Here is a 26,114-nt window from a genome sequence, read left to right as displayed (position 1 = left end):
GACCTGAAACCTTAAGTCTTCTGTGGCCTCAAAACACATCAACCATTTGGAGCCTCACCTGAAATGACCTCCAGCAACAGCATCAGTTTGAGACCATCCCGGAAGTCTTCGTCGATGTTCTCGATCTGCGTGCCAGCTTTCCGAAGATGGGAATTGCACCATGCTGTGAAAGTCTGGAAGAGAAAAGTGGAGGAGAGTTGAAATTCGGGCACATTTAAGACTCATAAATGCATGGATGGGCACAGCCCTGGACTTCTGCGCTTCTTGAAGACAAGAGGCAACCAATGGAGACTTTGTTTTGGTCGAGAAGACATTCACAAGTTGCCAATTTTCTGCCCCATATCCCATCCACTATGTTGTTGCTCCAAAATTGAAGAGATATTAGGCCCAAAAAATCAAGAACGACACACGTTACTTCCGAATGGTTCCTTTATTGTTGTGTGCCTGCAGACAGAATCTTGCCAGATTAAAAGCAACTATTGGCAGTAACTATTAAATATATATTTTTTATTAAAATATATCTTTAGCACTGGCATAGCACTAATTCCCCAAAATGATACTGCTCACACATTAATACAGAATTATAGACCTATTTCCCTTCTAAATGTGGATTATAACATTTTAAATTTAATTATGGCGGAGAGATTAAAAAAGAAATAGTTTCATTCACGCAGATCAAAACGGGTTCCTTCCGAAAAAGGCAAATCAGAAATAACTTAAGTATAATAATTGATGGATTGGAATAATATGAAAAACATAACGAAAAACGAACAGCATTAATATTTTAGACGCCCTAAAGGCGTTTGACAATGTCAACTGGGATTTTATATTGAAACCTCTTAAATACCGGTATATGGAATTTGGCCAAATTTTTTTATAGTAACTATTAAATATATTGGGTGGTCCTCAACTTACAACGGTTCATTTAAGTGACTGTTAGAGGGTACGACGGCGCTGGGGACTCTTCTTGCTTAGTCACAGCAGCTCAATTGTGTAAGCCAAGGGGCCACAAGGGACACAGGGTTTGGTGTAAAGGAGTGTGACCTTCCAAAGCAGGGGAAGACAATTGAGAAAAAGTCCCAGTTGCAATTTCTTCTTTTGGGGAAATTGCATAAGCTGCCCAAAGTTTACTTGGGCCTTGTCTGCTTTATCAGGGTTGGCTTTAAGAAGATGACACACACACACACAACCCCGACAGATAGTTTTTGGAGGGAAAGGATGAGTAAGGAACACCACACGAGGAAAACAGTCTTAAGGAAACTGTTTTTCATCTTCTTTCACCATTTCGACGAATCATCAAGAGCAGAAGATCAGACAGGGGGAAATGAAATGTAATCTATTTAATGATACTCTTGTTCACCCCCGGCATCTGATGAAACCATAAGATGCGACAATTATGAAAGGAGATTGCCCCACCAAAATAGGTTGGATTTAAGCATTGCATTAAGAGTAGAATAGAATAATAGAGTTGGAAGGGACCTTGGAGGTCTTCTAGTCCAACCCCCTGTTCAAGCAGGAAGCTCTATATCAGTTGAGACAAATGGTTGCCCAATCGCTTCTTATAATCCTTCAGTGATGGAGCACCCACAACTTCTGGTGGCAAGTTGTTCCACAAATTAATTGTTCTCACTGCAGGGATCCACCGAACAACGATGGCAAGAAAAATTGCAAAGTGGGTATTTTATGATACATTTTTCTCAAAGTGGCAAGAATTATTTATGCCCAATTTTGAAGAGTGGGGAAATACCTGAGGACGAATCTATAATTAGAAAGATATTGGATGGCGCTGAAATGGATAAGCTAATTAAGGAAATAAAAGAGAAAGAGGAAACTGAATAATTATATTGTATGGAGCAAATTTTAAGATTGTTGAGAGAAGAGAAAGAATACATAAGTTATGATGTGTAACTGTTAATTATAGAATTAAATAAGAAAAAAAATCTTATTGCTTAAATTAAATACATAGAGAAATAGTTAGAATAGTGTGTATATTCAAAGACCATACAAACAATTAGAAATGCAAATATTCCTAAGTATGGATAATATGAACCTTTGATACTATCCGAGGGAAGCTTATTGTATATAAAGGGGATAGAATACCCCTAGTTGTGTATTTTGTGTTATCATTGTTGTGTGTTATATTTTTACATTTGTCTAATAAAAAAAACTGAAAACGATCAAAACATTTAAATATGTGAAAGGGTTAAATAAGGTCCAGGAGGGAAGTGTTTTTAATAGGAAAGTGAACACAAGAACAAGGGGACACAATCTGAAGTTAGTTGGGGGAAAGATCAAAGACAACATGAGAAAATATTATTTCACTGAAAGAGTAGTAGATGCTTGGAACAAACTTCCAGCAGACGTGGTAGATAAGTCCACAGTGACTGAATTTAAACATGCCTGGGATAAACATATATCCATCCTAAGATAAAATACAGGAAATAGTATAAGGGCAGACTAGATGGATCATGAGGTCTTTTTCTGCCATCAGACTTCTATGTTTCTATGAAAAGAAAAGTCGTAAAGTAGAACGAGACTCACTTCTCACTTAGTCTTTCCTTAACCACAGAAACATTTGAGGTCCATTGTGGTTATAACTTGAGGACTACCTGTACAATAGCGATTCTCCAAAAGAATCCATGATTTGTTCACTTGCAAAGAGATAAAATATTTTTTTAAAAAAATGATCAGGAGGCACCTGGGAACACCTTTTGTGACTAAGAAAAGCGATTTGTTCTGGAATTATTTGGTTACACCTAACAACTTAATCATCACCATTCCTCTTGAAAGTTTTGCTTCAGGGTAAAGCTGATTTTTAAAAAAAAAAAAAAATGCCTGCATAGGTATTTTTTTTTGACAGACCCATTTGAACACAAGGCATGTTAATGTTGGTCTTTTGTGAGTTGTTTCTGCTTTTGAATGAAATGCGGCTAGTAAAATCCTTTTAATTCTGAGCTCTCTGAGCTATTCTGAGCTATCACAGATCAATAATAGGACTTCCCTCTAGCGTTGTGGTGCCTTTTAAACAAGGATGCCCAGTATAGTATATATGTAGGATTTAGGGGTACTGGTTTCTGACTCAAATTGGGTGAACAGTGTGGTCAGGCAGTAGGGAAAACGAGTAGAATGCTTGGCTGCATAGCTAGAGGTATCACAAGGAGGAAGAGGAAGATTGTGATCCCGCTGTACAGACCCCATTTCGAATCCTGTTCTCAGTTCTGGAGACCTCACCTACAAAAAGAGATCGATCACATTGAATGGGGCCAAAGACGGGCGGCAAAAATGGTGGAAGGTCTTAAGCATAAAACTTATCAGGAAAGACTTCATGAACTCAATCTGTAGAGTCTGGAGGACAGAAGGAAAAGGGGGGACATGATCGGAACATTTAAATATATTAAAGGGTTAAATAAGGTCCAGGAGGGAAGTGTTTTTAATAGGAAAGTGAACCCAAGAACAAGGGGACACAATCTGAGGTTAGTTGGGGGAAAGATCAGAAGCAACGGGAGAAAATATTATTTGGCTGAAAGAGGGAGTAGATGCTTGGAACAAACCTCCAGCAGACTTGGTTGGTAAATCCACAGTCACTGAACTTAAACATGCCTGGGATAAACATAGATCCACCCTAAGATAAAATACAGGAAATAGTATAAGGGCAGACTAGATGGACCAGGAGGTCTTTTTCTGCCGTCAATCTTCTATGTTTCTATGGCTATCACAGATCAATAATAGGGCTTCCCTCTCATTGTGCTGCCTTTCAAACAAGGATGCTCAATTTAGTATATTTTATACGTCCTATTTATTTAATGACGCATTTGATTGATACGGCCGCCTATCTCAATAGGAAACTCTGGGTGGAGAAAAGAACTAAACATTAAACAAAACACTAAATTAAAAACTTAATAAACTAAGCCCTAAACATTAAACTGAACTAAAAAGTAGACGCTAAATTTAACCTAAAACTAAGCTAAACTAACAACAAATATAAGCATTAGAAAATTAAAAATGCAAAGCTTCCACCCAGACCACACGCGCAATCTAACTGAAACATCTTCCATCCACCCATCCCTGGAAATTCAACCACATTTCTCTTCTCCCGCCTCTGCGCATGGACTCCCTTGCCCATGCTGCTCTGCCCTTGCCAAATGGGCCCATTTGCGTTCAAAGGGAGAAGCGCCAAGGAGGCGAGGCGGGTGTCAGAAGATGCTGGTGATGGAGCAGACTTTTCTGGTTATTCCGCTCTGGGGCTATGAATGGGTCTTGTCATGCTACGTCAGTTGTCACCCGCAACAGCCCCAACTCCCAAAACCTCCCTGTGTCTCACACTCACACACTCAAACAAACACACACAGAGGGGGAGGGGGAGACCAGATGGCACTGCCTCCTCCATCCATCCATCCAGTGTCTGTATGTCCATCAATCCATTTATAATCCCTCCATCCATCTCTTCATTCATCCATCAACAAGGCTTCTATCGATCTAGTGTCTCTATGTCTGTCCATTCACCCATCAACAGTGTGTGTCTGCCTATCCGTCCATCTACAGTGTTTGTCTGTTGGCTGTCCATCCATCTACAGTCTGTCCGTCCGTCCATGCATGTCCACCCATCAACAGGGTTTCTCTATCCATCTATACCAGTGTCCGTATGTCCATCCACCCATCTAGAGTCTCTCAGTTTGTCTCTTCAGCCGTCCATTAATAAGGTCTCTATCGATCTAGTGTCTCTATGTCTGTCCATTCACCCATCAACAGGATGTGTCTGCCTATCCGTCCATCTAAAGTGTCTGTCTGTCTATCCATCTACAGTCTGTCCGTCCGTCCATGTATCCACCCATCAACAAGGTTTCTCCATCCATCTATACTAGTGTCCGTATGTCCATCCATCCATCCACCCTTCAACGGTGTTTATCTATCCATCTACAGTGTTTCTGTCCACGTATCTATCGTCCATCCATCCATCTCTCTCTCTCTTGCGTCTGTCTGTCTAATTTAGATGGCTGTCCATCTCGCTGCAACAATCCATCACAACAGTATCAAAACAACCAACATAAAAGTGTTATGAAGATATGGACAACCATGATTAAAAACTAAATTAAATTTAAAATATAAAAATCAGAATTGGTTTTTTCCAGGCGAGTCCCAAGAGGAGCTAAAGGCAGGTTTCACTCACCTTCTTCATTCAGAAACCGAGACCAGACCTGATCGAGGGACCAGATGTGCCAGCCCACCTCCTCCGAGAGTGGCAATGGGGCCGGGCACAGTCGCCCAAGCTGCTTTAAACGGGCTTTCAGAGCCCTGGGCCATCTTCGGACCCTCCAGCCCGGAACCCTGGGACAATCAGCAGTGGAAAGAGGCAGCCCGGATGGAGGCAGAATCCAGCGGGCAGCTTTGTCCTCGTCTCCAAAGCTGGCAAACCAGCACAAAGTGGGGCAGCATCGGAAAGAATCGGAAAGGGCAAAGGGGCCGGCTGAGGAGACCCATAAAAGAGGCTCGCCTGTTCTTCTCAAGGCAGGCAGGACAGCCAGTGCTCGGGGTGCGGGGTGGGGGCAGGGGAGAAGTCCGAAGTTGGGCAAAGGCACCGCGTGGCACAAAGGAACCAGTGTTGGGCTGGGCAGGCTGCAAAAGCCGGAGTTCCTTCTGAGAACCACACACCAATTACCGAAACTGTTCACTACAGCCTCCCTGAACTGGAGATTGATTGATTGACTGACTGGTTGGTTGATTGATTGATTTGTTTGTTTTGTCAACTGCGTATTGGTGGTAAACAAGGATATAATATTATTTATATAAACTGCTCCGAAACATAAATAGAACACGTAAACACACTGATTGGGGTTTTTAGTAATAATGGGTGAACAAGGGGGCACAATCTGAGTTGGCGGAAAGATCAGAAGCCACATGAGAAAATATTACTTTACCGAAAGAGTAGTAGATGCTTGGAACAAACTTCCAGCAGACTGTGGTTCGTCAATCCACAGTCACTGAATTTAAACATGCCTGGGATAAACGTATATCCACCCTAAGATAAAATGCAGGAAATAGTAGAAGGGCAGACTAGATGGACCAGGAGGTCTTTTTCTACCGTCAATCTTCCTTTGTTTCTATGGTCAGTCGAGAGAGAAAAAAGGACTAGTGGCAGAAATAGGAGAGCAGCGCTCCAATATTTGAGGGGCTGCCACAAAGAAGGCGGGGGTTTCCCCACTTATTTCCCAAAGTGCCAGAAGGCAAGACAAGGAACAACGGATGGAAACGAACTGAGGACAGCAAAAAAAACCTGGGATTGAGAAAATTCCTAACGATGGGAACAATTAACCGGTGGAACAGCTTGCCACCAGAGGTTGTGGGTGGCTTCACCATTGGAGGTTTTTAAGAAGAGACTGGACAGCCACTTGTCCGGAATGGTCACAGGGTCTCCTGATTGAGCCAGGCGGTTGGACTAGAAGACCTCCAAGGTCCCTTCCAGCTCTTTTTTTTTTTTGTCCAATACACAATGAGGGTTTTAGTTTTTTATCTATATACACATAGTAAAATATATGATGAAGGTTATAGAGGAGATACTCATAGTAAAATATATCTAAGAAAGAATAGAAAAGAAGGTATAGGAATAGAACATATCAATGAAAGAGTAGAAGAAGAGATATAGGAATAGAAGAAAGGTATAGGAGATATAGGAGAGCAATAAGACGGGGGACGGAAGGCACTCTAGTGCACTTGTACTCGCCCCTTACTGACCTCTTAGGAATCTGGATAGGTCAACCGTAGATAATCTAAGGCAGAGGTCCCCAACCGCCGGTCCGCGGACCAGGACCGGGCCGTTGGGGGTTTTCAGCCGGTCCGCGGCGCCGCTGCCCTCCCGGCAGAGAACATGCAGGACGGGGTGGGGCGTCGGGCGGTGACGCAGCCCTCCACACTTCTCCACAGGGCGGGGAGAATCAGGAGGCTCCTTTGGCGGCTGGGGGCTGCCTGGCTTTGTGATTTTGGCTGGGGGGGGGGAGTTAGGAAGGTCCTACTTCTCCTCCCCCAGCCAAAAATTCAAAGCCTATCTGCTGGATACGGGCGATGAGTGGGACAGAGCGGCGCAGAAGCCTCTTGCAGCAGCTGCCACAGCCACTGGCTTCGGCGCCGCTCGTCCCGCCCATCGCCCGTATCCAGCAGAAGCTACTACCCGAGTGCTCTTGGCCGGCGGGATTCAAAGTGCTGGGGTGGGGGGTGTCCTGACAGCCCCCCCACCCCAGTGCTTCGCCTCCCGCTGGGCGGGCTAGAGGCGGGCGGCGGCGGGGGGCGCGATGGATGAAGGTGCGCCGCTCCCCCGAGAAGCGCATTCGGCAGAGGAAGACTCCGCGAATCCCTCGCGGCTCTGTCGCGAGCGCGTCCTCCTGAGGAGGAAATGGAAGCGAGGGCAACGGAACGGCTGTTCGTCGCGGCCCCTGGTGAGTTATGCAGGGCAGGTCAGGGGCGTCGTTTGCCCGCAGTAAAGATGGTGGTGTTTCCTGTTTCGGGTTTTTTCCCCTCACTCATGAGAGAGAGGAGTCCCACGATTCTGGCCGCTCTTTACTCGCCGGCTTTTTGCCTGTCCCTGATCTCTCTCTCTCACACACACACACATACACCCCTTGCAGTGTCTTTGGGACACCTCCGTCTCTCCTTCCCCGAGCTGCTTCTCCTCCCCCCCCCAAACCTGCTGCGTCACTAAGCTCCACCCCTCCATAACCCCACCCCCATATGACCAAAGCCCCCCCCCCCCCCCCCCCCCCCACCGGGCCGTGGAAAACTGGTTTAACTTAAAGCCGGTCCCTGGTGTAAAAAAGGTTGGGGACCTCTGATCTAAGGGTAAAGTGTTGGGGGTTTGGGGATGACACTATGGAGTCCGGTAATGAGTTCCACGCTTCGACAACTCGGTTACTGAAGTCATATTTTTTACAGTCAAGTTTGAAGCGGTTAATATTAAGTTTAAATCTGTTGTGTGCTCTTGTGTTGTTGCTCTATTCTGATTGATTGATTGATTGATTGACTGACTGACTGAAGAGGGCATGCATCAGGCAAGCCAAAGGAAGCAGGCGCATCTAATGCATATTGATGCACAACCAGAACTGGCTGACTCATCCTCCATAGCCGGTATTGGCCCGAGAGGCAAAGCCAGCCGAGTTTGGCTGCTCACCACATTTATCACTGCTTCACGCACTGAATTCCCACGCTCGGGAGTCCCAGAAAGCTTTGGGAACCCCGAGGGTCTGCATTGCACGAGACAGCCCCCTCCCGGCTCCCAAATGTGGCTCTCCCGGGGTGGCACCAGAAGCATGCGAATGACTTGGACGGACTGTGGCTCCCCCGCCCCCCCCAAAAAAACCCCATTTGCCCAATCAGCCAATCGGCACGGCCACTGGTGAGCTCAGCATCCAGGAACGCGGATTCATTTGAGAAGAAAGGTGGCAAAGGGAGGTGGGCCCGATCTCCACCCCTCCCTCCCCCCCAAAGCCCAAATCAGGAACCACAAAAGTTTTCCCTTTTCTTTCTGGGTTTCCAAGCCGAGCTATCTAGTTAGGTGGGTGTCGGAAAACATGTGTAACAGCTGTTTGTGACCTCAGGGAATGTCCTTATTGCCGGACAACAGATGCCTGCAGTTTAATGTAAGAGAGGAGGGGGTCACTCTATTTTCCAGGGCACCAGAGGGCCGGACGAGGAACAACGGCTGGAAGCTGACCAAGGAGAGATTCAACCTGGAAATAAGGAAGAACTTCCTGATGGGTCAGAGCGATCAACCAGTGGAACGGCCTGCCTGCGGACGTTGTGAACTCCCCAATTCTGGACAGTTTCAAGAGGAGATTGGACTGCCATTTGGCTGGGTGCTATGGGATTTCCTGCTTAAGCAGGGGGGTTGGACTTGATGACCTGCAAGGTCCCTTTCAACTCTAATAAATAAGTAAATAAATAAGTAAAACAATGCACTTGAGGAAAAGGAATCCTCAATTTGAGCCTTGTATTGGCAGTTCTGTGTTAGCAGAAACTTCAGAAGAGAAGGATTTAGGGGTCATGATTTCTGACAGTCTCCAAACGGGTGAGCAGTGTGGTCGGGCAGTAGGGAAAACGAGTAGAAGGCTTGGCTGCATAGCTAGAGGTATCACAAGCAGGAAGAGGGAGATTGTAATCACACAATAGAGCGCTGGTAAAACCACGTTTGGAATAATACTGTGTCCAGTTCTAGAGACCGCACCTACAAAAAGAGATGGATCAAATTGAACGGGTCCAAAGACGTGCTACAAAAATGGTGGAAGGTCTTAAGCATAAAACGTATCAGGAAAGACTTCATGAACTCAATCTGTATAGTCTGGAGGACAGAAGGGAAAGGGGGGACAGGATCGAAACATTTAAATACGTTAAAAAGGGTTAAATAATGTTCAGGAAGGAGGTGTTTTTAATAGGAAAGTGAACCCAAGAACAAGGAGACACAATCTGAGGTTAGTTGGGGGGGGGGGAGATCAGAAGCAACGTGAGGAAATATTTGACTGAAAGAGTAGCAGATGCTTGGAACAAACTTCCAGCAGACGTGGTTGGTCAATCCACAGTCACTGAATTTAAACATGCCTGGGATAAACCTAGATGCATCCTAAGATGTAATACAGGAAATAGTGTAAGGGCAGACTAGATGGACCAGGAGGTCTTTTTCTGCTGTCAATCTTCTATGTTTCTATGCCACTGACATTGGGGGGGGGGGGGGGGGGAGAGAAATAAGTACCATAAATGAGCCTGACTGCATTTCGTTGAAGCAAAGGCAGTTTGTCTCTGCTAGAGAGGAAAAAGTCACACAAGAGTCAGAAAGGCTCCACACATTTTAAAGTCATTAAAATGAACTTCAATTCATTTTTAATGTCTCTTTTTTTTTTCCTTTCCCCAAGTCCAATTTTCGGAATGCAAGCATTTCTCTCCGGTCAACAGAAGCCTGGTTCTAATTCCCAGGACTTTCTGCTGGAATTTGGGATGTTCTCTTCCAACCAGGAAACCAGAATGTATTTTGCTCCAACTGCAGCTGATGTTCATTCTCTCAACTCCAAGGGATTCCATGGAGAACGCAGCCTATTTTTATAATGCCTGCTGGAAGAACAGCTGTTTGGATTGCAAGGCAGAAAAGGGAATATATCTTTATGTATGTGTGTGTATGTGTGCGTGTGTGTATACGTAGATACCTACACACATACACACATACATATATACAAACACACACACACACACACACATAGATACATAGATGGATAGATAGATGATGCATGCATACATACATACATACATACATACATACATACATACATACATACATACATACATAGCTGAGCCTGCTTTATATAAATATGCTTTGGCTGGCCATTTGAACAATGGTTTTCAATTTTGGCAACTTTAAGACTTGTGGACTTCAACTCCCAGAATTCCTCAGCCACCCCTGACAACTTTAAGACCAGGAAACACACTATGAAGCAGTATATAAGTCTAAATGCTATTGCTATTCTTTCCTTCCTTCCTTCCTTCCTTCCTTCCTTCCTTCCTTCCTTCCTTCCTTCGTGGGTCAAATGAGGACCCAGATTGTTGGGGTCAATTCTGTAAACTGCTTACAGAGGGCTGTAAAAGCACTATGAAGCGGTATATAAGTCTAAGTGCTATTGCTATTCCTTCCTTCCTTCCTTCCTTCTTTCCTGGGTCAAATGAGGACCCAGATTGTTGGGGGCCACTCTGTAAACTGCTTACAGAGGGCTATAAAAGCACTATGAAGCGGTATATAAGTATAAGTGCTATTGCTATTGTTCCACGTTCAGGGAAAGAGAAAAAAATAATAATAAAATAAACCAAATTAGTCTCATTGCATATTATGTGACACGGAGCTTTCCGAACATCTGTAACAAAATCCAGGCGCAGCCATATCTAATATCGAAAAATGTTCTCTCTCTCTCTCTCTCTTTTTGGGGCCTACGAACAACCCAAGGGCAGGGGAAGGATCAAATTAAATGCATCCTCTTTTAAGGGAGAACCTGAGAGACGACAAACCTGTGTTAACTCTCTCTCTCCAGCCAGCCGAGCCCTGAAGGTCAAACTGCAGGCAGTGCTGGAAATTAATAAGACTTAAATGTGCCATTTTGACAAGAGGGTGCGACTTGGCATTTGCAGAGAAAGCGAAGGAGGCAATTAAGCACGCCGTGTTTTGCCAGGTCCCGTTCTGGCAAGTTTGCGTCTCCTCCTTTGCCAACTCCGTTGCAACCACTCGGGGATTGTGAGCTAACGTTTGGTTTTTCACGAGGGCCCAGAGCTCTCTAGCGCAGTGTTTCCCAACCTTGGCCACTTGAAGGTATTTGGACTTCAACTCCCAGAATCCCCCAGCCAGCGAATGCAATGCAATGCTCTGTGAGTTGAAGTCCAAATATCTTCAAGTGGCCAAGGTTGCGAAACACTGCTCTAGCGGTTTGGGGAAGCCAGCCGTCAACTGCTTCGGCCTTCTTCTGGTTGCAACGGGCAGGGCGTCCGAAACCAGCCCTCGGGAAGCCTTCGCTGAACAAAAGCTGGATCCTGTCAACCACCGTCTCCAAAGGTGCGGTCAACGGAAGTCAAGATGGTAGCCAGGAGGGTTCGCGTGTCAAAATCCGTGCCCGCCTCTCCCCCTGTTTTTATTTGCACCTGTAGCATTTCGGAAGAGGAGGACTCCGAGGTGGCGCAGCAGGTAGAGTGCAGTACTGCAGGCCGCTAAAGCTGACTGCTAGATCTGCAGGTCAGCGGTTCAAATCTCATCACCGGCTCAAGGTTGACTCAGCCTTCCCATCCTTCCGAGGTGGGTCAAATGAGGACCCGGATTTTTGGGGGCAATAGGCTGATTCTCTGTTCAAAAGTGCTGTTGCTAACATGTTGTAAGCCGCCCCGAGTGTTCGGAGAAGGGGGGGGGGCATACAAATCGAATAAATAATAATAATTTTTAAAAATCGAATAAACAAATTATAAATAAATAATAAAAGTCCTCCCACTTAGGACTGTATGACTGTAACTTGTTGCTTGTATCCTAAGATTTGTATTAATATTGATTGTTTCTTCGTTGCTTATTTGACCCCTATGACAATCATTAAGTGTTGTACATCAGGATTCTTGACAAATGCCTCTTTTTCTTTTATGTACGCTGAGAGCATCTGCACCAAGACTAATTCCTTGTGTGTCCAATCACACTTGGCCAATAAAATCCTATTCTATTCTATTCTAAAATACTGGAGGGTCCTTGTCACTCTTGGTGATTTCTTGCAGAGGTTATCACTCCTAATTTGGTAACATCATCAGTTCTAGTCCCACTAGTTTGGGTCATAGAGAAGAAGTGGTTCAGACTTCGTGAACTCCATCTGTAGAGTCTGGAGGACAGAAGGAAAAGGGGGGACAGGATCGAAACATTTAAACATGTGAAAGGGTTAAATAATGTTCAGGAGGGAAGTGTTTTTAATAGGAAAGTGAACCCAAGAACAAGGGGGCAGAATCTGAGGTCAGTTGGGGGGAAGATCAGAAGCAACGTGAGAAAATATTATTTTACGGAAAGAGTAGTAGATGCTTGGAACAAACTTCCAGCAGACGTGGTTGGTAAATCCACAGGAACTGAATTGAAACACGCCTGGGATAAACATAGATCCATCCTAAGATAAAATACAGGAAATAGTGTAAGGGCAGACTAGATGGACTAGGAGGTCTTTTTCGGCCGTCAATCTTCTATGTTTCTATGAATGAGGAAGGAAGGGAGGAAGGAAAGAAGGAAGGAAAGAAAGAAAAGGAAGAAAGAGAAAGAAGAAGGAAGGAAGGAAGGAAGGAAGGAAGGAAGGAAGGAAGGAAGGAAAAATCCACAGTCACGGAATTGAAACATGCCTGGGATAAACACAGATCCATCCTAAGATAAAATACAGGAAATAGTGTAAGGGCAGACTAGATGGACCATGGAGTCCTTTTCTGCCATCAATCTTCTGAAATGTTTCTATGTTTCTCTCTAATTCTGGCAACAGAAATATGGAGGGGAAGACGAGAGAGAGAGAGAAAAAATCAAACGCACAATTCTCCTTGGTGCCATGCGCCAGCTGCGAAAATACACTACAAAAACAATGCAGGGGGGGGGGGAGACCGGGGTGGAAGAACAAGCCGAGATGGAATTGGAGGTCTTCCAAGAGCACTGGGGGAACAGGATAGGAAAGAAATATTTATGGAAAGTTTGATATATAGAGGAGAAGGAATGGTTTGCCCCAGGAGGGGGCGGATCTGTAGGAAAGTGGAAATTTGGGAGGGAAGACGCTGCATGCAATTCATAACAGGAGACGCTGTTTGATTTACGAGCGCTGGAAATAAAAATACCTCATTAAAAAAGATCCATATTTATTAAGCTTTAATTTCAGTGCTCGGCTTCTGCCTTCGGGGACTCAGAAATGCAAAAGAGAAGAATTGAGAGAGAGAGAGAGAGAGAAAGAGAGAATCCCTGCAAAACGCTTATGCGAAGAAGCAAGAAAAACTGGATTTCGCAGTTAAATTCTTCCAACAGAAGTTTAGATTATACAAGTCTCTCAACTTTTTCCATGCGGCTTCTGGCCTCTCTGGCCACACCTAGATTCCTTTAATTTCGCCTTATCGGGAGCCGTGACTGAATCCAGGCAGGCAGGAAGTAGAACAGGACAAAGCTGGGCTCCCAAGATCAAACACCGGAAGGTTTAATCTTCCTTGCCAACATCAAATCCCCCGAGAATCAATTCTTCGGCGAGGCAAACACCCCAGCGATGATGAAGTCCACCAGCCACGGGCCATATTTATTTTTCAAATATGGAACACGAGTTTGCAGAGAGCTGGGGAACAAGTCCTCCCCATCCTTTGGCTGTTTATTTTTTTAAAAAAATTAAAATAAATTCTATTTAATTTTTTGTCTTTTGGGTTTTCTTTAAATGTTGGCACCTGACATATTTTTTTTTAAAAATTGCAATCTGAAGGTGAATATTTTTTGTCCGTTTCCCAATTCTTAGGCTTAGCAGAGCGACGTCTGAGCAAATTATTATTTAAAAAGACGGTATTTTCAAAACAAACTGGACTGTTGGCTTTTCTCTTTTCCTAAGCATTTCCAGAGCAGTTTTCAAAGTTAAACATTCCCTTGCCTCTCGCCTCTTGTAAACGCTGGACTTTTATGGCTTCTTCCAATCGAAGTCGGTTGGTTGGGCATTGTCTTGCTTTCTTTATTTACTTTTCCATCCTATGTTATAACAATTGGACAGTTGCCTACAGATCTGCTGCTGAGGTGCAGAGTAGACACACAAACATTTTTTTTAAAATTTATTTTCCAAGCGGGAGGAAAGTCTGGAAAATCTGGAACAGGCTTTTTCAAACTTGGCTATTTTAAGTGATGTGGACTTCAACACTCAGAATTCTGAGAGTTGAAAGTCTATCCAGCTTAAAGGTGCATGGTGACTGAGGGATTCTGGGAGATGAAGTCCATCCAGCTTAAAGGTGCAGGGTGATTGAGGAATTCTGGGAGATGAAGTCCACATAATTTTAAGCACACTGGCTGAGGAATTCTGGGAGATGAAGTCCATCCAGCTTAAAGGTGCATGGTGACTGAGGAATTCTGGGAGATGAAGTCTACACAACTTCAAGTAGTTTGGCTGGGGAATTCAATTTCTTCAACTTCAAGGCAGCTCTGCCCAAGCTTGACCGTTCCATTAACCTGAAAGGTCAAGAAAAGCGATCCAGGGATAAATCGGTCCATGTTGTTGCTCAGCAACTGGCATTTCCAGGACACAAGCGGTCTGGAAAAGAATGACCAAGGGGCCAATGCCTTGTCCTTTTTCTATTTTTCCCCTCTCTTTTTTTTTGGAAATGGGGGAGTGGAGGAGGCTTAAATCCAAGAGCCAACAGGTATACCAAAGGGTCAAACCCTTCCCTCCTCCTCCTCCTCCTCCTCTTCCCAAATTAGCTTCCAAAATAATTGCAGGACCCGGATAGGTTGGCAGAGACCCACACTGTCTGTCCCTCCATCGCCCCAGCAGTTCTGCAAGGGAGAGGCGTAGAGGCTGTTTAAAGCATCTTTTTTTTTAAAAACAAAAGAAAGTCTTCCAACTTCTTACTAAGATGCTAAAAGTGGAGGCGGGAACCAAAGGAACTTCCAGGCACGGGATTATTTTGGGAGAATTATGGTTGGAGGGTTTTTTTTGCAAGGCGGTTTGGTGAAAACTATCCCGCTGTGTCGGGTGGGAGAAAAAGCAAGGAGAGGAAGGAAGAGGGTCGACCCTTCTTTAAATACCCACAACAAACCGGGTTTCGAGGGTGACCTCAGCAGCCACAGCACCACTTGGGGAGGGAATGGGAGGATTAAAAGACCCCCTTCATTTGCAGCAGTCCGCAGCCCAAAATACCCAGAAAGTGCCCCGTTTGAACCCAGGTGACAGGTTCTGCGTAGGCACCAAATTAAAACTGAACACGGTAAACAACCAAGGAGAGGACCAGTCCGTGAAGTCTATGGTGATTCTCCATTATCCAAGTCGTGGTCGTCCTCCAAAAATGCTTTTTTCTCCCCAAAAGGCGACTTGCAAATTTCATGAATTTTTTTCCATTTGAGAATGCTTTATAGCAATAGCATTTAGACTTACATACCGCTACACGGTGCTTTACAGCCATCTCTAAGCGGTTTACAGAGAGTCAGCATATATATACAGTATTGTTATTTCTATCCATCTATCCACTCCAGTCCTGATCAATCTATCATCCATCCATCCACCGTATTTATCTAATTTTTTATTTTTTTTTATTTATTCATTTGTCCAATACACAATACATATGGAAGAGAATAGACATGAACTAATATATATAAAGATAATATGTAAAAATAGAGGAGAAGATATATGAAAGGAAGAAAAGATATATGAGATAAAGGAAAGACAATTGGACAGGGGACAAAAAGGCACACTAGTGCACTTATGTACGCCCCTTACTGACCTCTTAGGAACTTGGAGAGGTCAATTGTGGATAGTCTAAGGGAGAAATATTGGGGGTTAGTGGTTGACACTATTGAGTCCAGTAATGAGTTCCACACTTCGACAACTCGATTGTTAAAGTCATATTTTTTACAGTCAAGTTTGGAGCGGTTAATATTAAGTTTGAATCTGTTGCATGCTCTTGTGTTGTTGCAGTTGAAGCTGAAGTAGTCATTGACCGGTAGGACGTTGCAGCATATGATCTTGTGGGCAATACTTAAATCGTGTTTTAGGCGCCGTAGTTCTAAGCTTTCTAGACCCAGGATCTATATTCATCCATCCATCCATCATATATATATTACCACAGAGCCACTCTGGGCTGCTTACAATATTGAAATTTACAATTATTTATGACATGCTGCATTGTCCCGCTGCCATCGGATGACCATTTGTGACGTTCCCAGCTGGCCCCCAACAATTATAGTCAAGGGGGGGGGGGCACAGATTTTACTTAGTAACTTCACAACTCGCTTACCAAGTGCAGTGAACTCACTTAACGATTGCAGCAAACCGGTCGTAAAGTAGGATGCAACTAACAACTCGCTTAGTGGCAAGATATTTTGGGCTCCATTATGTTCCCTAAAAGTTGAGGACTACCTCCCCTTGAGACCTCGCCACAAAAGCCGCCGATAATTTTTGCAAGCGAGCAATCTCCGGTTTGCACTCTGCTTCCAATTGCGCCAAAGCGAGTCTCATTCGTCCCTCTATATTTACGTTTTGGCTGAAGCAAAGCATCCTCATTTCTACAGACTCAGGCTCAACCCGGATAAGACGGAGTGGCTGTGGGTTCTGCCTCCCAAGGACAATCCCATCTGTCCGTCCATCACCCTGGGGGGGGAATTATTGACCCCCTCAGAGAGGGTCCGCAACTTGGGCGTCCTCCTCGATCCACAGCTCACATTAGAACAACATCTCTCAGCTGTGGCGAGGGGGGCGTTTGCCCAGGTTCGCCTGGTGCACCAGTTGCGGCCCTATCTGGACCGGGACTCATTGCTCACAGTCACTCATGCCCTCATCACCTCGAGGTTCGACTACTGTAATGCTCTCTACATGGGGCTACCTTTGAAAAGTGTTCGGAAACTTCAGATCGTGCAAAATGCAGCTGCGAGAGCAGTCATGGGCCTACCTAGGTATGCCCATGTTTCACCATCACTCCGCAGTCTGCATTGGTTGCCGATCAATTTCCGGTCACAATTCAAAGTGTTGGTTATGACCTTTAAAGCCCTTCATGGCATCGGACCAGAATATCTCCGAGACCGCCTCCTGCCGCACGAATCCCAGCGACCGATCAGGTCCCACAGAGTGGGCCTTCTCCGGGTCCCGTCAACTAAACAATGTCGGTTGGCGGGCCCCAGGGGAAGAGCCTTCTCTGTGGCGGCCCCGGCCCTCTGGAACCAACTCCCCCCGGAGATTAGAACTGCCCCTACTCTTCCTGCCTTCCGTAAACTCCTTAAAACCCACCTTTGCCGTCAGGCATGGGGGAACTGAAACATCTCCCCCTGGGCACGTTTAATTTATGCATGGTATGTCTGTGTGTGTGACTGTTAGCATATGGGGTTTTTTAAATATTTAAATATTTTAAATTTGTCTGATTGCTTATGATTTGTTTTTTACATGTTGTGAGCCGCCCCGAGTCTTCGGAGAGGGGCGGCATACAAATCTAAGTAATAAATAAATAAATAAATAAATAAATAAATACTCGGGTTCACTGCACCTCCGCAGCATTTGCAAGCCCAACTCTTAACACCGGTGTCCAACTTTAGACCCACCGCAAGCAAATGTGTAAAACGGTGCATTGGAAACTTTTAAAACAGCTTTTCCGCTTCTAAAATTAAACCCCTCAGGCCCCACGACTCAAAACCCCCCCTCCACAGGACGCCAAGGAACCAGACGTGTCCTGTGTTCAACCAGAAAATGCCAAATTAAGGGAAAGGAGGCAAACCACATGTTTCCCAAAGATTAAGTAGGAGAGACCTTTCTCAACTCAGGTCCTACACTGCCCCCCCTCCCCCATCCCATTAAAAAAACACCGGAAGGGCAGCAGGTTAGGAAAGATTTGCCTGTAGTCTCGAGGAAAAGCCTGGGAAATTTAAGATGGTCAATCAAGGTTTGAGCTGAGAGTGCACAACTCTTGTGCGGAAGGCCAGGTTCATATACCGCTCAAAAAAAAAGCAACACAATAGAACTCCAAGTCAATCAAACTTCTGTGAAATCAAACTGTCCACTTAGGAAGCAATACTGATTGATAATCAATTTCATTTTGTTGTCAGCACATTCAACTTTGTACAGAAAAGTATTCAACGAAAATATTTCATTCATTCAGATCTAGGATGTGTCAAGTGTTCCCTTTATTTTTTTGAGCAGTTTATAAATATGTGTGTGTGTGTGTGTGTGTGTACGTATGTATGCACACACATATAGATTGTTATGAGTTCAGGCATGGGGAAATTGATTCCCCTCGGCCGCCCCATTTTATGTATGGTCTGTTTGGGTTGTGTGATTGGTTTTTTTTAAATTAAGGGTTTTTAACTGTTTTGTTTTAATCATTGGACTTGTATTCTGTATGGTTGTTGTGAGAGGGGTGGCATACAAATCTAATAAATTATTATTATTATTATTATTATTATTATTATTATTATTATTATACGAGTCTACGGAGAGGGGCGGCATACAAATCTAATAAATAATAATAATAATAATTATTATTATTATTATTTCCCCATGTAATATTTTAGAAACATAGAAGACTGATGGCAGAAAAAGACCTCGTGGTCCATCTCGTCTGCCCTTATGCTATTTCCTGTATTTTATCTTAGGATGGATCTATGTTTATCCCAGGCATGTTTAAATTCAGTTACTGTGGATTTATCTACCACGTCTGCTGGAAGTTTGTTCCAAGGATTTTGTGTGTCTTTGCGACGCTTTGGCGAAATCACATTCACCATCATCAGGCTGAAGTTATTGGCTTTGTGCTGCTTTGAGTATAGTATAACCAGCCTAGAACTGTGTTGGCTTAAAACCTGGGTTCAGCTCCATTGGACCAATCCAAGGCCCAAAGCCACGCTCATTATCGTTTACACCCTTCAGATTGCTATTGCATTCATATCAGACCAGGAACGCCTGCCAAACCCAGTTACTCCAACCAGAGTCCAGAGTCCATTAAACTTTCAGCGGAAAGCAAATAATATCTCAGGATCCTGGACCTTGAAAAGAAGGCAGGAGGCCAGGGCAGAGCTGATCCACCCTAAGGCACGAAGGGTTTGCAAAAACCTGACCTCTAAATTCCATTTGAAAAGAAAAAGGGGAAAGAAAACAGGAAGGGAGGTTTCAACCTTTCAGGGTTAGTAGCATGTCCATAAGTGGAATAAAAAGTTCCAGCCTATGACAAAGCCTTGGGAAAAAAAACCACCAGTGCTGATGACTAATGGCGGATGAATTTGATTGAGAAGAGGTCATATATGGTACTGGGTTGTCATCTCTTCTAAATCGCAACTCTGGACTTCCCAAACCAGTGGCTATGATTCCTATGCAGCTTCAAAAACAGGAACAATTTGTTTTGCATTTTATTAGGCAAAATAATAATAATAATAATAATAATAATAATAATAATAATAATAATGTTTTAAATTTTACTTCTAAAACTTATTCAACATTTGAAACATGCGTGAACTTACTTACAGATTTTTGAAAAACTGAAAATTCTGTCAAGATTCATATTCATTTATACTTGACGTCAATGGCCTTCCCCCGCCCTCTGGAAGCCCAAAGGTCAGCTGGCCAGTGCAGGCATGTACACTGGAGGTGACATAAGGCAATGCCCCACGTGCCCTCAGATATGGAAATGGCCTCGGGCAGTGATGGTGAACCTATGGCATGGGTCCCACAGGTGGCATACCTGCTGGCACGCGAGCCGTAGCCCTAACTCAGCTCCAACGTGCATGGGTGTGCCAGCCAGCTGATTTTTGGATTGCACAGAGGCTCTGGGAGGGCGGTTTTGGCTTCCAGAGAGCCTCCAGGGGGATGGTGGAGGGAGTTTTTACCGTCTGCCGACTCCAGGGAAGGCTTTGGAGCCTGGGGAGGCGGGAAATACGAGCCTACTAGGGCCACCAGAAGTTGGGAAACAGTCCGTTTCCATCCTCCGGAGGGCCTCCGGGGGATAGGGGAAGCTGTTTTCGCCCTCCCCAGGCACTGAATTATGGGTGTGGGCACTTGCGCCTGAAAAAAAGGTTCGCCATCATTGCCCTAGGGCAGGGGTAGGCAAAGTTGGCTCTTCTATGACACGTGGACTTCAACTCCCAGAATTCCTGAGCTAGCATGATTGGCTCAGGAATTTTGGGAGTTGAGGTCCACAAGTCATAAAAGAGCCAACTTTGCCAACCCTTGCCTTAGAGAGTTGGGCGGCATAAAAAACCAAATCAAATCACCCAATCAAAATACAATGCAATGCAGTACAATATTTACAGTATTGCCAAAATCAAAAGTGATGGCCAGGAAGGAGGCTGGTTAGGGAGAAAGCGCTCCCCATTCATAGTCATCACCCATCCTTGCCTCACGAGGAATGTACGGGGGTGGAAGAGAATGGCTTGCATGTACACACACACACACACAAACATATAAACCTAGATGTCTAACGTTGGGGAACTGATTTGCTTTTACTTGCCTGGAAAAAAAAAGGAGAAGATGAATCACAAGGAAGTGAAGAGCGGCAAACGCATCGGATGTCAGGCTGAGTTTCGGTGGCCAAAATCGTGTTTCCCCACCTCTGTCCTCCTCCGGGCTTATAGATCAGGCCGCCTTTGTAATTCAGAATCCCCACCAGATTTTTTAATGTGGGATCTATTGGCGGTCCTGAGAATCACTCGGTCCCCTCTAGACTGGGGTGTCAACACCCCAAACTCATTATCTGATGGGACTCTAAACATGTTTTAAGAACCATTGTCAAAAAAATATACGGGGGTCCCTCTACTTACGAACTTAATTCGTTCCGTGACCAGGTTCTTAAGTAGAAAAGTTTGTAAGAAGCAGCAATTTCTCCCATAGGAATCAATGTGAAAGCAAATAATGTGTGCAATTGGGGAAACCAGAGGGAGAGTGGAGGCCCATCTTGGAAAGGACGTCAAAGAGGCACCACGGAGGCTTCTCCCCGCCTTTTCCGGCCCTGTTTCCTCCCAGGAGATTCCCAGAGACCCCACGGAGGCTCCTCCCCGCCTTTTCCAGTCCTGTTTCCTCCCAGGAGATTCCCAGAGAGGCCCCACAGAGGCTTCTCCCTGCCTTTTCCGGTTACAATTTCGGAGGCTCGGGTTTGTAACTGGAAAACTGTTCTTGAGAAGAGGCAAAAAAAATCTTGAACACCCAGTTCTAGAAAAGTTCGCAAGTAGAGGCGTTCTTAGGTAGAGGTACCACTGTATTAAAAAAAAAGATTGGAAGATTGGACGCATTTTATTATTTTAACAATCGCCTTGGTTACCGGTGGAAATTCGTAGTCTCACTGCTGTGGTCATAAACTGAGGACTGCCTGGAGTTGGAGCCTCGCTTGATCTGCAATATTTTCCACGTTTACCCAAAGCAAGCCTACTCACATCATGGTTTTTTTCATTTTTGCAGCCTGCTATAACAGCTGCAACATTACTGAGGTCATCCATCTTGCAAGGAATAAATTGAAGAGTCATCTTATATTTTGCTGCAGATATTTATTCACACACACACACACACCAAAATTGTTTTCCCCGCCCACTCCCCTGATAGGAGTGTGCAAATTCTGTGGCCGAAATGGTACCATCCTAGTCTCCCTTAATTTTAAAAAAAATTCAGCAAAAAAAAAAAAGTGACAATAAAATTAACTACCTTGGAAATGGCCCTGGGTTGGGCCGAGAGGCAAATACGGAGCTGTGATGTTCCTTCAATACACCAGGGTGATTCGACACAAAAATATGTAACCCATCCCTGGTGCAGAGCTGAAGGGATTGGATACGGTAGCCTAGAGGATAATTCTCTGCCTTATAAGGCAAAGGTTGCAGGTTCAAGTCCCAGTGGGTATGGCTAGCTGATGAGGCCAAAATAAGGCCGAAATAGATCTATCCTAGTCTCCCTTAATTTTCAAATTCAGCAAAAAAACATGTGACATATATACTGTATATACACATATATATATACATGCATACATACATACATACATACATATATATGTGTGTGTGTCACATGTTTAAGCTGAATTTGAAAATTAGGGGAGACTAGGATAGATCTATTTCGGCCTTATTTTGGCCTCATCAGCTAGCCATACCCACTGGGACTTGAACCTGCAACCTTTGCCTTGTAAGGCAGAGAATTATCCTCTAGGCTACAGTATCCAATTCCTTCAGCTCTGTACCAGGGAAGGGTTACATTTTGTGTCGAATCACCCTGGTATATTGAAGGAACATCACAGCTCCTTTTTTGCCTCTCGGCCCAACCCAGGGCCATTTCCAAGGCAGTTAATTTTATTGATATATATATGTTCGCCCTAGAACAAGGACAGAAACACCAGCCTGAAGATGACAAGTGGGATCTCGTCGAAACGTCGCCAGATATTTCCAAATCCTACACGGGAAGAAACCCGAATATACCAAGACCGTTATATATATATATAACTATATATATATATAAATATAAATATATATATATATATATATATATATATATATATATATATATATATATATCTACAGCAGCATGAAGCTTACAACTTCAGCCTGATGATGGTGAATGTGATTTTACCGAAACGTCGCATAGACACTCAAAATATTACACGGGGCAAAACCCGAACTCAGAACAATCTACATATATAACGTAGATTTTTACGGGTACAGGTATGAAGGTCTTAGCATATTCGGGTTTCTTCCCATGAAGGTTTCAGATATTTCTGGCGACGTTTCGACGAGGTCCCACTCGTCATCTTCAGGCTAGTGCTTTTGTCCTTGTTCTGTACAGGTCTTGCTGTGTTCGCCCTAGAACAAAGACAAAGCACCAGCCTGAAGATGACGAGTGGGACCTCGTCGAAATGTCACCAGGAATGTATATTTTAATCTTGGTCCACCATCCCTGCCTAAGCTACACAAACCTACTCCTTCTCCAAAGACCGGTTTCCAAAACAGGACAGCAGAGAGCCCAGAGGCCGGTCGGACCAGCTCTGCTAAGAACATACCGGTTTGCAGAGGAAGTTCTCAGAAACTGAGCAAAACTTGCTGGAAATGAAAACCCCCACTTGCAAAAAAACACAAAACCTCTGCAAAAAAATACAAAACGCGCCTCTTCAAGCTTTTGCGCTCTCGCAGGAAAACCACAAGAGTTAACCGTAGCTTGCTTTTTTTTTTTTTAACGAAAATGCTTTTTTAAAAAAGAGGATATTTCTCAGCCAGATATGTGAGTCCTTGACTTACGACGGTAATTGAGCCCACATATTTCTATTGCTAAGCAAGTTGTTAAGTGAGTCTCCCCCCCAAAAAAAATTCTCGCCATGGTTAAGTGAACCATGCAGTTAATAACATGGTTATGAAGTGAATCTCTTTGCCCAATTTTCATCCCCTGATTCATTGTTCTCACCGTTAAGGAAGTTTTATAATTGTTTTTCACTGTTCTATATTGCCATTTCTACTGTTTTATATTGCCGTTAGCTGCCCAGAGTCGGTGTGGAACTGGATGGCATGCAAGTCACATCAATCAATCAATAACAACAGCCGCTTGGGAGAACTACTCCGGGACCCTCTCCGGGCCTTGAGACGTCGTCTCCATCCTTTGTGTTTCTGAAACAACATCGCCTCCCTACCCCTCTTCCTCTCCATCACATCTGAAGCCAGAGAGCGCAACTCCAGGGAAAAAGCCAGAGAGAATTCCCATCATTCTTTTGCCTTATTAGGCTGCAGAAGCGTGCAATTTGGTTTTGTTCAGAGAGATTTAAAGTGGGGGAGGAGCGTCAGCAGGAAGCAGCTTTGGGGAATGGTGGGGGGGGGAGATAAAGCACGGGAAAACAGAAGCTGGGTGGCATAGATCAATCCCTTTGGTGTTGAAGAGGCGACTTAATCGAAGTGTATAAAATCACGCATGGGATAGAAAAGGTGGATAGAGAAAAATTCTTTTCTCTATCACACAATACTAGGACGAGGGGGGCTCTCCCTAAAGCTCAAAGGTGAGAAAGTGAGGACGAATAAAGGGGGAGATATTTCATTACTCAGAGGGTCCTTGGTTTATGGAATTCCCTTCCAGAAGAGATTGTGACAGCTGTCAGCCTGGAGAGCTTCAAAGCAGGATTGGACAGATTCATGGATGCCGAGTGCATCATAGGTGGTGATTGAAACGGATGTCCAAGTGCCGCCTCTATGTTGGTTGAGGCAGGCAGGGCTCCCTTAGGTCCCATTTGTTGGGGGTCAAGGGAAAGGGAGGGTCTTGCCTTCTCTTTCTGCTCAAGGTCCCCATGGACAATTGGTGGGCCACTGTGTGACACAGAATGCTGGACTCGATGGGCTTGGGCCTGATTCAGCAGGGATCTTCTTGGGTTCTGGAGGAGGAGGATTGGTGGTTATTGAAACGGATGTCCAAGTGCCACCTCTATGTTGGTTGAGGCAGGCAGGGTTCCTTTGGGTACCATTTGTTGGGGGTCAAGGGAAAGGGGGAGATTTGCCTTTTCTTTCTGCTCAAGATCCCCATGGACAATTGGTGGGCCACCGTGGGACACAGAATGCTGGACTCGATGGGCTTTGGCCCAATTCAGCAGGGATCTTCTTAGGTTCTTATCTTCCCTGATCTTCCCCATTGCAAGAATATCTCAAGGTGTGGGCAGGTGTGTGCCGCTTTGAAGAACCACTTCAGGAAGGCTCTTGGAAGAGAAGCGATAATCTTCAGGACGCACCCTTCCCGTTTGAAACTAACCGACCTTGCCAGGCACGCTGAGATTAAAATAATTTTTTTTAAAAAAAATGAGCATCAAAGGTCTGGTTTTGCAACTTCGGCCACTTTTGGATTGGTGGACTTCAACTCCCAGAATTCCCCAGCCGGCAATACGTAGGACAAGATGCCAAATAAATAATTCCCTCTACACTGTCAAACTATTCACTAAGTCTGTAGTACTATTACTACTAGTTTTTTTCTCATCTTTCCTATCACCCATTTCCTCCCACTTATGATTGTATGACTGTAACTTGGTCCTTGTACCCTTAAGATTTTTTAAAATATTGTTTCCTCATTGCTTATTTGATCCCTATGACAATCATTAAGTGTTGGAACTCATGATTCTTGACAAATGTATCTTTTTCTTTTATGTACTGTACACTGAGAGCACATGCACCAAAGACAAATTCCTTATGTGTCCAATCACACTTGGCCAATAAATAATTCTATCCATCCATCCATCCATCCATCCATCCATCCATGAGCAACTTGATTTAATGATTAGATTTGATTTATTGGATTTATATGCCGCCCCTCTCCGCAAACTCGGGGCGGCTATGTCTCTCTCACTTTTGCGTCATCATCCACGCAACAGACTTGGATGGCAATTCTCCTACAAACCAACTATGGCCATCACTAGTCCCACGCTCCTTGGAGAAATCCTGGCTACTTCATTTGAACTTCTCACTTTCCCCATCATTCACCAATGTTGCAACCCAAAGTTCTTTTTGAACATGTCTCCAGCTATTTTATGCCCTTCCCAGTCTATTCACCCAGCCACTGATGGGTGCAAAGAACTATGAATCATGGTTGGAAAGGGCTTGAGGAAAGCACAGCCCCGTTTGTTGTTCCTTCTTGGGGCCTGTTGCAATTCTGCAAACCGCTAGTTCCCACAAGCACGCAACACCTCTTCTCACAGCTAATCCCCGGCCCCTTTGGAAACCGAGATAATGATCAGTATCTATGCCCTGACGTAGCCTACAGCAGCATTTCTCAACCTGAGCAACCTCCAAGGCATGTGGACTTTAATTCCCAAAACTCTCCACCCAGCGTGGACGGACTTCAACTCCCATGATGCTCCATGGTGAATTCTCAAGAGTTGGAGTCCGCAGGTCTTCAAGTGGTTCAGGTCAAGCTATGGAAGCCTACAGGACCGCAAGGTGGCTCAGAATGAATAGGTTTTGACCCTCATTC

The 26,114-nt window shown here is 44.5% G+C and overlaps 1 protein-coding gene across 1 annotated transcript in view; it reads right to left on the bottom strand.

Annotated features, from left to right (window-relative positions):
- Window positions 1-26,114, bottom strand: part of LOC139155671 (alpha-actinin-4-like) — a gene marked incomplete at its 3' end in the record, with an annotated part of 71,065 nt that overhangs the window by 26,131 nt on the left and 18,820 nt on the right. Inside the window, exon 2 of the mRNA XM_070730912.1 lies at window positions 59-173. Coding sequence (XP_070587013.1) covers window positions 59-173 — 115 coding nt within the window. The remainder of the gene's footprint in view (window positions 1-58; window positions 174-26,114) is intronic.

The sequence above is a fragment of the Erythrolamprus reginae genome, unplaced genomic scaffold (genome assembly GCF_031021105.1).
Source record: "Erythrolamprus reginae isolate rEryReg1 unplaced genomic scaffold, rEryReg1.hap1 H_43, whole genome shotgun sequence".
NCBI lineage: Eukaryota > Metazoa > Chordata > Lepidosauria > Squamata > Dipsadidae > Erythrolamprus > Erythrolamprus reginae.
This window is presented reverse-complemented; position numbering and strand designations above follow the sequence as displayed.